Source organism: Lactuca sativa, chromosome 9 (assembly GCF_002870075.4).
Source record: "Lactuca sativa cultivar Salinas chromosome 9, Lsat_Salinas_v11, whole genome shotgun sequence".
NCBI classification, from domain to species: Eukaryota; Viridiplantae; Streptophyta; class Magnoliopsida; order Asterales; family Asteraceae; genus Lactuca; species Lactuca sativa.
In genome coordinates this window covers 224,628,048-224,640,158 of record NC_056631.2, presented here as the reverse complement: position 1 = coordinate 224,640,158, position 12,111 = coordinate 224,628,048, and the positions used below count along the sequence as shown (strand labels likewise).

General features: G+C 33.1%; 2 protein-coding genes across 2 annotated transcripts; one reads left to right on the top strand and one right to left on the bottom strand.

Moving 5' to 3' along the window:
• Positions 1–1,228: 1,228 nt before the first annotated feature.
• On the top strand, positions 1,229–7,087 carry LOC111905938 (uncharacterized). The gene is made up of 11 exons (XM_052767174.1): positions 1,229–1,498; positions 1,595–1,708; positions 1,789–2,218; positions 2,989–3,399; positions 4,408–4,563; positions 4,935–5,026; positions 5,169–5,351; positions 5,771–5,851; positions 6,182–6,253; positions 6,340–6,453; positions 6,520–7,087. Exons 1-11 carry the CDS (start codon positions 1,469–1,471, stop codon positions 7,048–7,050), a joined length of 2,214 nt encoding a protein of 737 aa, XP_052623134.1. The 5' UTR covers positions 1,229–1,468; the 3' UTR covers positions 7,051–7,087.
• Positions 7,088–7,619: 532 nt separating this feature from the next.
• On the bottom strand, positions 7,620–10,629 carry LOC111905929 (probable LRR receptor-like serine/threonine-protein kinase At1g56130). The gene is made up of 6 exons (XM_023901662.3): positions 9,544–10,629; positions 9,147–9,445; positions 8,919–9,057; positions 8,662–8,798; positions 8,472–8,598; positions 7,620–8,378 (listed from the first exon to the last, which is right to left on the bottom strand). The coding sequence occupies exons 1-6, from the start codon at positions 10,589–10,591 to the stop codon at positions 8,068–8,070; spliced, it is 2,061 nt and encodes a 686-aa protein (XP_023757430.1). The 5' UTR covers positions 10,592–10,629; the 3' UTR covers positions 7,620–8,067.
• Positions 10,630–12,111: the final 1,482 nt, after the last annotated feature.

Sequence of the window (12,111 nt, the reverse complement as noted above, 5' to 3'; positions counted from 1 at the left end):
TATTTGATCTGTGCGTTTGATTTTGTCACCAAGAAAGCTGTACGTAACCAATGTTGTTCATATATAGTCTCCATTGAAATGATTTCCTACTTCCATAGTTCTTGATGATGCTTCTTTCCCTACAGATATTTCTCACAGAATTCTATCTATTTTCCAAATAAGCTTCTGTTGTTAAGTGTTAATAGGCTCGCTCGAAATTATCTCTGTTAATTAGAATCTGTCTGGATCTTGTATCAGTAATCAAATTGAAGTGAACCATTTCTTGAAATAAACCTCTATGATTAGATTCATATGATTCCATATATAACTTCCAATACCTACAGATCTTTCTCACAGAATTCTATCCATTTTCCAAATAACCTTCTGTTGTTAATGTTAACAGTCTCCCTTGAAATAATCTCTGTTTAGATTCTGTCTGGATCTTCTATCAATAATCAAGTTGAAATGAACTGTTTCTTGAAAATAATCTCTCCGAAGATTAGATTCATATGATTCCATATATAACTCCCAAACCCTAACATGCATATTTCAACTATTTTGTCTCAATTATCAGAAGATGATACAAAAAGAGCTCAGCACCTAGCTGAGTCAATTGCTGCAGGTGGAAAACTTGATAGGAAAGTATATCGGATTCGTAATAAAGAAGTAAGTTCCACACAATTAATAATGGAATTCAAGTTAATTTCATCTTCTTGTTGTTAATTTGTATATACCCTGTTCTCTCTTTCTCTATTCACAGCTTGCCAAATTCGCTGGGAAAGATTTTGAAGGGATGAGTGAGATTCACAAAGCCTCAAAAGCCACAATTGGGATATTAGCTGATGCTGAATCCAATCTTCATAGCCATTCGTATCTTGACTTAGTGGGTACTGTTGAAGAAGTCAATATAGCTGAAGGACTCATCCTGGATAACACCCTAAAGGTTTTCTTCTGTTCTGTGAAAAGATGTTCATTTCAACTATTTTCCCAAATTCAAAAAAGTTTTTTATTTTGCATATATATATATATATATATATATATATATATATATATATATATATATATATACTTACACTTGCCTCGTTTATTAATTCATTGTAGACATATAGTACCCTCGCTTATCCAGTAATTCTGATGCCACCAACCATTTATGGGGACTACATCATCATTCCTGTCAACAAGGTGATAAATTAATTTAAACTTTTGAAATGAATAAAATCTGTTAAAAAAATCCGAATACGAATCTAAAACAACTCCGACGGAATTGAATTCCATCCATTCGTCAACCAAACATCCCATGTAATGGAATCTTGAATTCCGATTCCATTGGATCCCACAAACCAAACTCGCCCTTAATCGGACTAAGAGTCTAAAACCCAGAATTGGGGCAGGTGTATTTTGGTCTTTTAGTATTCTGAATCATTGTTGCTTTTATATATATATATAGGTTAGTCGTGTCCTTGGCACCTACAGCATAAATATCTTGAGGATGGAAATGGAGTGTGGTGCATGGATAAAGGTTTGTTATGAATTATTTTATTTACACAATATATGAATAATTAAATAATAATTTATAACATAATGGAATGGAGTGCGTGCGTGTGCGTATGTTCAGATTGAAGCAGGTGCCCCTCCAGGTGGTTCGGAGCAGGAGAAATTAATCAACGTATTTGGTCCACGTGAGAATGTCATGAAAGCCATCAAATTAATTCGTGCAATAACCTATGAGGTGATCAATCCATCCTTCTTAATTTATAATTAATTAATATAATTATACAAATTAAGGTTTTAATATAATTATGCATGCAGCCCACGGAAGCTTCTGCAGCACAAGAAGAATTGTGGCGGGAGTTTAACGAGCCTTGTTGGCGTGAGTATTTTGAACGTAATGAATTAGCTGAAGAAGCCCAGCCCCAGGTTGAGGAATATTCCGGTGCACCGGAGAGGCAGGCTGAGGAAGGTGGTTCCGGTCATATATCAGAAAGAGCTACCCAAGAGAGTGAATATTCATCAGAAAAAAAGGAAAAGCGGCAAACTAGTACTTTTCTACGAATGAAACCAGAGGGATCTAAATCGAAAGAGACAGTAGAAGGAGAGTTTAAAATACCAAAATGGAGTCAAACTTTTGGACATATCAAACCTGTTCATGATGAATCGAAAATATTAGGGAAGGAGGAAGGTGGTTCCGGTGTAACAGAAAAAGAGCATGTCGATGAACCTGAATCTGAAAGTGAAAAAGGTAATGAATTTAATATTTATAAGAGGATAATCATTTTATGTTTTGTGAAATAAATTTCAAATATTATTTGTATATTTAAAATAAAGAATTTTAAAAGAATTCATCAAATAAGGACTAGCACTATTTATAATCAAAAGAAGGCAACATGATTAATTAAGAATCTAAGATAAAAAAAAATGATTGGGCCAAAAATGATTCAACACATTTGTTAATAAACCTGATCGAAATAAGTAACAAACTCATAAAAGGGTTACTTGAAAGGTTGAAGAGATTTCTAAAAAACGTATAATACTTTAGACGTCTTTAAAGAAACAATTTTGCATATGTACGTCATCATAATACATTTATAACCTGAAAATTCTAGTAATCTGGCATATGGTATACTAAAATTATATATATGGCTTTTAAAATTTTAGTAATTTGGCCAATCATATTCAATTAGAAAAAGAAACCTGATCTCCAAATCGCTATATTACAAGTGCAGGGACCGAACGTAAGTAAATTATATCTTAGAGGACTTAACTGTATAAATTGATAAAGCCAAATGAAGCCCTTCAGAAACCTGTAAAATCATTTCACCTAAACCAAGATTCTTAAAGTAAATTATTTTATTTTTTTTGAAAATGAAAATTTAAATTTGCAAAAATGGAAAAAAATATCAAATTACTTTTCTTGGTAAGAGGAAGAGATTGTATTGATACAACCGATAATTTCTTTTTGTCACGTTTTTTTATTAAATGCATTTTAAATTGAAACTTGGATATATGCAGGAGAAGCCAAGCTTAAGGAATATTCCGGTGAACTGGAAAAAGGGAAGCAGGCTGAGGAAGGTGGTATCATTGAGCCGAAAATAGAAAAGAATGAGCATGATGTTAAAGAAGCAGAAGCTGAATCATTAAAAAAGAAGTCAAAAAAACTTATTATACGACTTAAGAAATCTGGTGGTGGCGAGGGATCTAAACAAACACAAACAAAAGAAGGGAAGGATAAGGAATCCGGTGAAGGGAAGCAGGCTGAGGAAGGTGGGCCCATTGTAATAGAAAAAGAAAAGCAGCCGGAGCATGTGCGTGAAGAAGCTCATGATTCTGCAAAAACTGAAGATGACAAAGAAGGTGATTATAGATCAAAGGAGAAGAGACAGGTTGAGGATGTTGAGCAAGCAAAATCCGAAAAGGAAAAAGGTGAGCTAGGAATTTTAATTTTTATTTATTAGATGATATATTTATGTTATTTTTTTTAAATTAATTTGTAATTTATTTCAAATAAATATTTAAAGTTTAATAATTATCAAATGTAAGGCAACATAATCAATTTATATAAAAGGTTTGGGACAAAAACCAAAACAAAATTATTACCACAAATTACTTAGGTCCAAAAACCAAGTATAATTTACCCTAATAGTATAAATTATCTCTGAGTAATATATATGTAACGGGATTAGCTACTCATCATTAATTTTACAATATCGGATATTCTAAATAATAAATAAAGTATGACCGAATAATATTTATGGTTTTTAGGAAAAGAATTACTTCCTGAAACTGTTTTTAGAAGTAAAATATATAAAAATAAGTAGTTTTGAAGGAAAAAATGTTAGAAACTTGGCAAAACATGAAAAAAAAAAATCAAAAGTGGAAAAGAGGTTTGTTTGTCATTGATACAATCGATAGATTTCTTTTTGATACTTTTTTTTTTTGATAAAATGCATTTCCTTTGAAACCTGAATAATAACTAATATATAAATAATTCTGAAATAACTAAGAAACTCATATATATGTATATTTTTTATTATAATTATAGGTCCTCGTTACAACTTACAACATAAAAGGACACAAATTGCCCAATCATATTGCGACTATTACACATTGTTATATATGACATATATATACAGGGACTAATTATCGTAAATAAATTATATATATATATATATATATATATATATATATATATATATATATATATATATATATATATATATATATATATATATATATATATATATATGGATTAAGTGTACGTATAAAGTATGAATTAAAGTCAAATGTGAAGTCAATTGTAACAGATTTTCCCGCTTTTGTTGTTTCTACTTGAAACCCTACTTACTAATTAGTAATTACTATACGTAGTACAGAGACCTGTAAATTAAAAGAAACACAATATTGATTTTTTCATGTTTTGAATTAATTAAGGAGGCAAATTGAAAATGGAGCAAAAGGCAAAGGCAGCAGCAAGAGACAAATATCCGAAAGCCAAAATTGAAGAACCAAATCTGCGGTTACCCAAAGCGTTGCTGAAGCCTGATAGTGATTCCACAGCCGATGATCTCACCTATATGAAAATTTTTGGTAAGCAGTTGAATATATGTATGTATGATTATTCAATATCACCACCGATTCTCCTTTTCCTTTGGATTTTTGTCATTAGTTTGTTTTCTCGATTATATATATATATATATATATATATATATATATATATATATATATATATATATATATATATATATATATATATATATATATATATATATATATATATATATATATATTTCAAATTTAATTCCCTTGGTGCAAATCTTTTCTCTCTTTTCCCCCAAAATACCCTTTTTGTATGATGTGTACGTTTCTTTAAAATAATCTCTAGCTAGATTTATTTCATTTATTTGTTGGATCAAAGATCAAATGTAATCAATGCTTTTTTTTTGTGTGTCAATTATCAGAAGATGATGCACGGAGAGCTCAGCATCTTGCTGAGGCAATTGCTGGAGGGGCGAAACTTGATAGGAAAGTGTATCGCATTCGTAATAAAGAAGTAAATATGTGACACCACGCCACACAATTAATAATTAATAACATATATGCAACTCAATAAGTTTTAATTGTTCTCTTGCTGATAAACATAAATAATTAATTTGTATCCTGCTCTTAATTTTTCTATATATGTTACTTCTCAGCTAGTCAAATTCATTGGGAAAGATTTTGAAGGGATGAGTGAAGTTCATAAAGCCTCAAAAGCCACAATTGGGATCTTAGCTGATTCTGAATCCAATCTTCATAGTCATTCATATATTGATTTGGTGGGTACTGTTGAAGAAGTTAATTCTGCTGAAGGACTCATCTTAGATAACATACTAAAGGTGAGATCATAATTAATTGAATTATTAATTTCCATAATGAAAATCAGCTAGAATCCAATGGCATTATTAATTCATGCATGCATGCATGTATGTCTTCTGCTTCAATTCTGTACAGAGGATATGTTTGTTGGGTTGGTGTGTGGGACAAAAGTTTGCAATATTTAATTTGTCCCATTCAGATTCCGATATGTAAATTAATTTTAACTATTAATTGTTCCAACTTCAAATTTATATACGCATGGTTATCAGCTCTTGCCAAGGAGATTAATTTGAAGATTAATATATTAGTCTCATATATGATCGATATATACCACTTAACTTAACTTAACTTAACTTTTTGTAATTTTAGGTTTATATATAGTTGCATACTTACACTTGCCCACATATTAATTAATTTGTATGTGGTTCATTCTTTGTAGACATATAGTACATTGGCTTATCCAGTAATTCTGATGCCGCCAACCATTTATGGGGACCACATCATCATTCCTGTCAACAAGGTGATAATTAACTTACACTTTTTTTTTTTTTTAATTAATTGTAAAATGAATGTTTGTTTTGGAAGAATGGAATCAAGTTATCATTAGTTATTACTAGTCACTTCGACAGGAAATTGAAGGAATGAAGCTTAATGATAGTAGCAAACAGTTTTTAAAAGAAAAGAATTGAATTCATTGTAAGGATGAAAATTGGAAGGTTTCCAACAACATGGGATGGAATCTTGAATTTCAATTCACATCACATGCACTCTTAATCTGCTCTGCCCAAAAGCCTGAATTGGAGGGTATTTTGGTGTTTGATTACTTGTCTAAAGCTGTGTGTCTATATAGGTTATTGGTGTCCTTGGGAGCTTCGGCACTAATATCTTGAGGATGGAAATGGAGTCTGGTGCATGGATAAAGGTTTGTTACACGCATCTTGATCTTGACATATAATTAATTATTAATGGGTATTATATATTAAAATTAATTATGGAATGAATGTTCAGATTGAAGCTGGTGCCCCTCCTGGTGGTTCAGAACGGGAGAGATTGATCAATGTATTTGGTCCACGTGAGAATGTCAGCAAGGCCATCAAATTAATTCGGGCAGTAACCTACGAGGTGAGTTTGTTAATTTATAATTTATAGTATAAAGTAATGAAGGTTTTAATATAATTATGCATGCAGCCCACGGAAGGTTCTGCAGCACAAGAGGAATTGTGGCGGGAGTTTAATGAGCCTTGTTGGCGTGAGTTTTTTGAACGCAATGAATTAGCTGAAGAAGCCGCCATGCAACAGGTTGCCGGGGAATCAGAAAAGCAAAAGCAGCAGCAGCCGGTTTTGTCTGATCATCATAGTAAGAACAAATCTGGTGATGATGGGGAATCAGAAAAGACCAAGTCAAAAAAACCTCTTTCGGCGCAACATCAACATGGATTGAGTCAAACTTTTCTAAGAAGGAAATCTCTATCAGAGGGTTCTAAAAGAACTTCTCTATCAGCTGGTGAAGAACCTAGTTTGAGTCAAACTTTTGGACGCTTAAAAATTGGTGGTGGTAAATCCGGTGATCAATTGGAAAAAGGGAAGAAGCAGCAGGCTGAGGAAGGTGGTTCAAATTCAAATGTAAAAGAAAAAGAGCATCATGCTAAAGAAGAAGCTGAAGGTGATGAACCAAAAGAGAAAAGTGACAAGGATGTTTCTGCAAAGAATAAGGAATAGGAATCTCAAGGGTCAGCAGAGTGAACATTGTGTGCCCCACTCCCACGTATACAAATGGTATTAGATATTGTGCAAAAAAACATACTAGTATAACAAACTATCTTTAGGTAATCATGCATGCATCAAACATGAATGATTCGAATATAGATGATACAAAATGGTTATGAAATTTTCTTATGTCAAATTTGCAAATAACAATTTAGTAGCACACTAGCATAGTTGGTTCCAATATATATGGTATATTTGTTAAAATGGTGATATAACAAAATAGTAAGTACAAATTACCAAACATGAAAAAGAGTTGAACTAATGATATGCTAAGAATTCCAACAACACTCTAGTCCATGGAAATGGAACTCCGGTGCATGGATGTTTTGACCAAAGAGTGATTTCAGAAGAAAACTTGAATATACAACACAAGTTTATGACCTTTTACCAGCTAAAATCCAAATTTTGAAAACTTTAGCCAGTGTTTTTGTACTTTTATCAGTTTATGTATGAAAAAGTTGTAATGAGTCTTATTCATTACAACCATGTATTTTATCTTTTTCTTATTAAGGCATTGTACCTTGAATCAAACATGATTATAAATATTCACAAAAGATCACCATTGTTTACAAAATAAAATATGGTAATGACATTCATCTATTAAAAAAAACCATCATAATACGTTTCATCTAATTACCTCAATATTTAGTGAAGTTGAAGTGTGTTCTTCAAGTACCCTTTCACTTGTTCTTTTTGGTTGTGATTCAAATATATAACTTTGAAAAAGCTATTTGTAACCCCTATATGAAATTCCCAAATTGCCCTTAGGATTGTGAAAGGTTGGACTCTGGCCTTTTTAATTCTTCATGTTGAGCCCATCATTGTAATACCTTTGCATAGGTTTGATCCTAAAATTAGCTGCTGAATGCATCTTGTAGCTATGAAGAAACAAACTTAGCGTTGCCTCCATACAACACAGAACAGAACACATGTCATGTATTAATTTGCTAGCCAATGATTTATGAGTCCTCACCATATAGTATTAATTTGTTCCAAGCTCTGAAAAACTTCTTCACTTGAAGGCCTGTCTTTACGATCCATAGCTACACATCTTAATGCTAATGTTGCACATGCAAAAGCAGCTTCTAAGGGGTAATTTTGTCCAAGACGCACATCCATTATCTTGTTTAGCTTCATTCTATCTGTTAGGAATGGAGTTGCCCATTTTACCAAACTAAAATCATGAATGTGTCGCTTCATTTCCCATGCTTGTTGGCCTGTTAAGGTTTCCAACAACACCACTCCCAAACTATACACATCACTCTTCACACTCAAATGACCTGTTGTAACATTAAACTCTACTTTATTACTCTTTATACTATAGTAGTAATTACTAATTAGTACCCATAAATATACTAATACATGTTACATACCATTGCTTAGATACGCTGGATCTAAATAACCTAATGTGCCCATAATAATGCGTGTAGAAGCATCTATTTTTCGGATTTCAGGACCAAATCTTGCCAACCCAAAATCCCCGATTTTGGCATTAAAATCCTGGAAAAATAACAATTAAAATAAAACAAAACCTAAAATCTTAAGTAGCTTAAGAGTGAGTACCTGATCCAACAAAATGTTAGAGGTTTTAACATCACGGTGTATGACTTGATCTTTTGAGGAATGCATATAAGCAAGTCCACGGGCTACTCCTATCATTATCATAACTCGTGTTCTCCATGAAAGTGGTGTGGAGACATCTACAAATTCAACTTTTGAGTAAAAATATATAGCTTTTTTTTTTTTTGTGAAGGAGTCAAGAAAGCATATTATTATTATTATTATTATTATTATTATTATTATTATTATTATTATTATACCTCCAAATAAGAAGTGGCCAAGATTTCGGTTCTGCATGTACTCGTAAACAAGCAAGCATTTGTGTTCCTTATCATCGCAGTATCCCAAAAGATTAATAATATTTGGATGATCCAACCTTCCTAAAATGGCCACCACGCTCTGATGTCACAAAATTTTTTAAGTTACATTCATAAAAAAAAAATTCATTAGTATCGTTTCATTCACACTTATGTATGTATATCTATTACCTGCCATTCTGGAAGACCTTGACTGTACCTTTTAACAGCAACAGGAATTCCAACACCTTCTGTTGTTGATGGGGCCAATGTGTTCTTGTCAACCCAACCTAAGAACACCTCTCCGAAACCTCCCATACCCAACAGCAAATCTTGACTAAAATTTCTTGTAGCCTTTCCTAAATCACCAAACTTGAATACTTTCAAACTTGGAATAGGAATTCTGAAATCTTTGTTGAAAGCCCCTATAGTATCACCGAGGTTTCTATTGTTGTCCTTGCTATTACTTAATACCTTTGAATCATCATTGGCTGAAATAATTGAATACAAACAGATCATTATATATAGTCGCTATTAAAAGAATCTATATAATGCTTGTAAGTAGTATTACTAGTATAGCTTAAAATACCATTGGAGGGGAAAGGAAACAAAAACATATGTAGCATTCTTCCAAATATTGTTCTACTAGCAACCTTCAAGGAGCTATTGGTTTTCTCTTGTAAGGTCAATACAAAATCTAGACTTACCACAACCTCAGCCATGGTAGGACGCTGCTTTGGATTGATATGCAAATATCTCTCTGCAATTCTAACAAACCCCTTCAAACATTTTGGGGATATTTCACCCCTTATGTCGTAATCAATTACACGCTTCAAATTGCCTTCTTTGATAGATTCTTGAACCCATCTTGCTAAATTATGTTGCTCTTCATCAAGACTTTCATCCACTGCACGCTTCCTAGACAACACTTCCAACAATACCACGCCAAATGCGTACACGTCAGATTTCCTTGTGAGCCTTCCATTGAAGAAATAATCAGGATCGAGATACCCAAACGTGCCTTTAACAAGTGTGTTCACATAAGTCGATCGTTGATTCGTTGGACCAATTTTGGACAACCCAAAGTCTGAAATTTTAGCTGCCCAGTTTTCACTCAACAAGATATTTGACGTCTTGACATCACGATGTATAACACCAAAGTCAACCCCCATACCAGTGTGGAGGTAGTCTAACCCACGGGCAGCTCCTATGCAGATCTTGAGTCGTTGAAGCCATGAAAGATGGGTACCAAGTTTATGGAGGTGGTCTTCGAGTGTTCCATTGGGCATATATTCATAGATCAGCAGCATCTCTTTTTCATGATTACAGTAACCAAACAAAGATACAAGGTGACAGTGACGCAAGGTTGAAAGCATCTCAACTTCTGCCCAGAACTCTGTTGAACCTTGAGCGGACATGGAATCCAATCGTTTAACGGCGGCAACGGCAACGATTGTTCCGTTGATAACGTTTCCTTTGTAAACTTTTCCAAACCCCCCGTGCCCGATTACTAAAGATTCGTTGAAGTTGTCAGTTGCTAAGAGAATCTCAGGAAAATTGAAAAGACGGCATGGTTGTGACGAGTCTAAGGAGGAGGAGGTGGAGGGTTGCTTGCCATCGCCGGTGGCAGTGGACATAATTATCAATCAATAAGAAGTTGAAGGGGGTGTTTGTTTTATGGCTAAATAAACACCCCTAAATACTTTACTTTTTTTATTATGATTAGTCAAATGTATTTATTAGCTAATAAATAAATAGTAATTACTTTTTAACTTTTAATTAAAAAAACGTAATCTTCTAAAACATGATTAAGAAAAGAAATATCTAATCTTTTAGCCTATTATACAATCCAAGCTCATCTCTTTTTTTAACGCAAAACCCTAGAGCCTTGTCATAACATTAATCTCGATTTTTTGAGTTTTCTATGTTGTTCCCTATGTTGTTGTGGCCACCAAAGACCACCGTCACTATCAGACTAGACCTTCGCCGCCACCGGATAACTACCTTCACTCATCGCTGGCCTAACCAAACCAACTCATCTGATCTGTATTTCTTTCTTTCTCTCGATCTGGTAGGCAATAAGTAGCCGACGATTGGAATAGCGGCGCCATCAGAGAACTGTCGCCACCGGAGCATTGTTGCCACTGAACCAGTGTTGCTCGGTCTCTATCTCCATCTGTTTCTTCCTATAGATATTTCTTCCTCACAGTCACGAACTCTCTCTTTTATCTTTCTGTTTTTTCTACACCGTGGACCAACATTAATATAGGTGGTTGCCGGTAGGCTGCCGATGTTTTCTAAGCGGTGGTCGGCCGTTGTTGTAGGCGGCAAAGGTAGTGGTTGGTCGTTGATTGGGATGTTACGTTGCTAGAATAATTTAAATAAATAATTAATTGTATTTAAAATTCACAAATTACAATGCTCACATAAATGTTTCTGGCTTTTTACACATTTTCCCATATTTAGGGTGTGTTTTTAGTAGTAAATGTTTGACTTAAAAAATAGAGTGTTTATGGGTTGTGTGTTTAGTAGCTACCTTTGGAAAAGATAAAAGCCCAAAGATGTTTGGTAAAAACATAAAGATCTTATAAAAGGTACTTTTTGATATAAGGAAAATGAAATTTTTGGAAAAGTTAGGTACACCTAACTTTTTGCAACTTTTCCTAAAAAGACTTTTGCCCTCTCAAAAGCTAAATCAAACACCCCCGAAGTAGAAAAAGAAGTAGAAGCAGAGACAGAGTTCGCAATCGTTGTTAACCATGGATGATATTTGGGGCATTCTAAATACACCGTATTAAAATCACTGTCAACTCAAAACCACCAAAATAAAAGTCAAAGTAAAAAAATATTAATAATGCAATAATCGTGAAAGGTGAAACAGGAACGACAAATTTATGATTGCTTCGACAAATTTTAAAATCATTCACTTTGCTATATATATATATATATATATATATATATATATATATATATATATATATATATATATATATATATATATATATATATATATATTGGGCCGTGATAATCACGGCCCTAGTGAATTAATCAATAAGCTATTTTTATGTGATTTTAGGTAAATACGTTTTTACTGACAGTTTGATTTTTTAGTTCAATTTCTTTTGTTGCTCAGAATAATAGAATCGAAGATAACTAC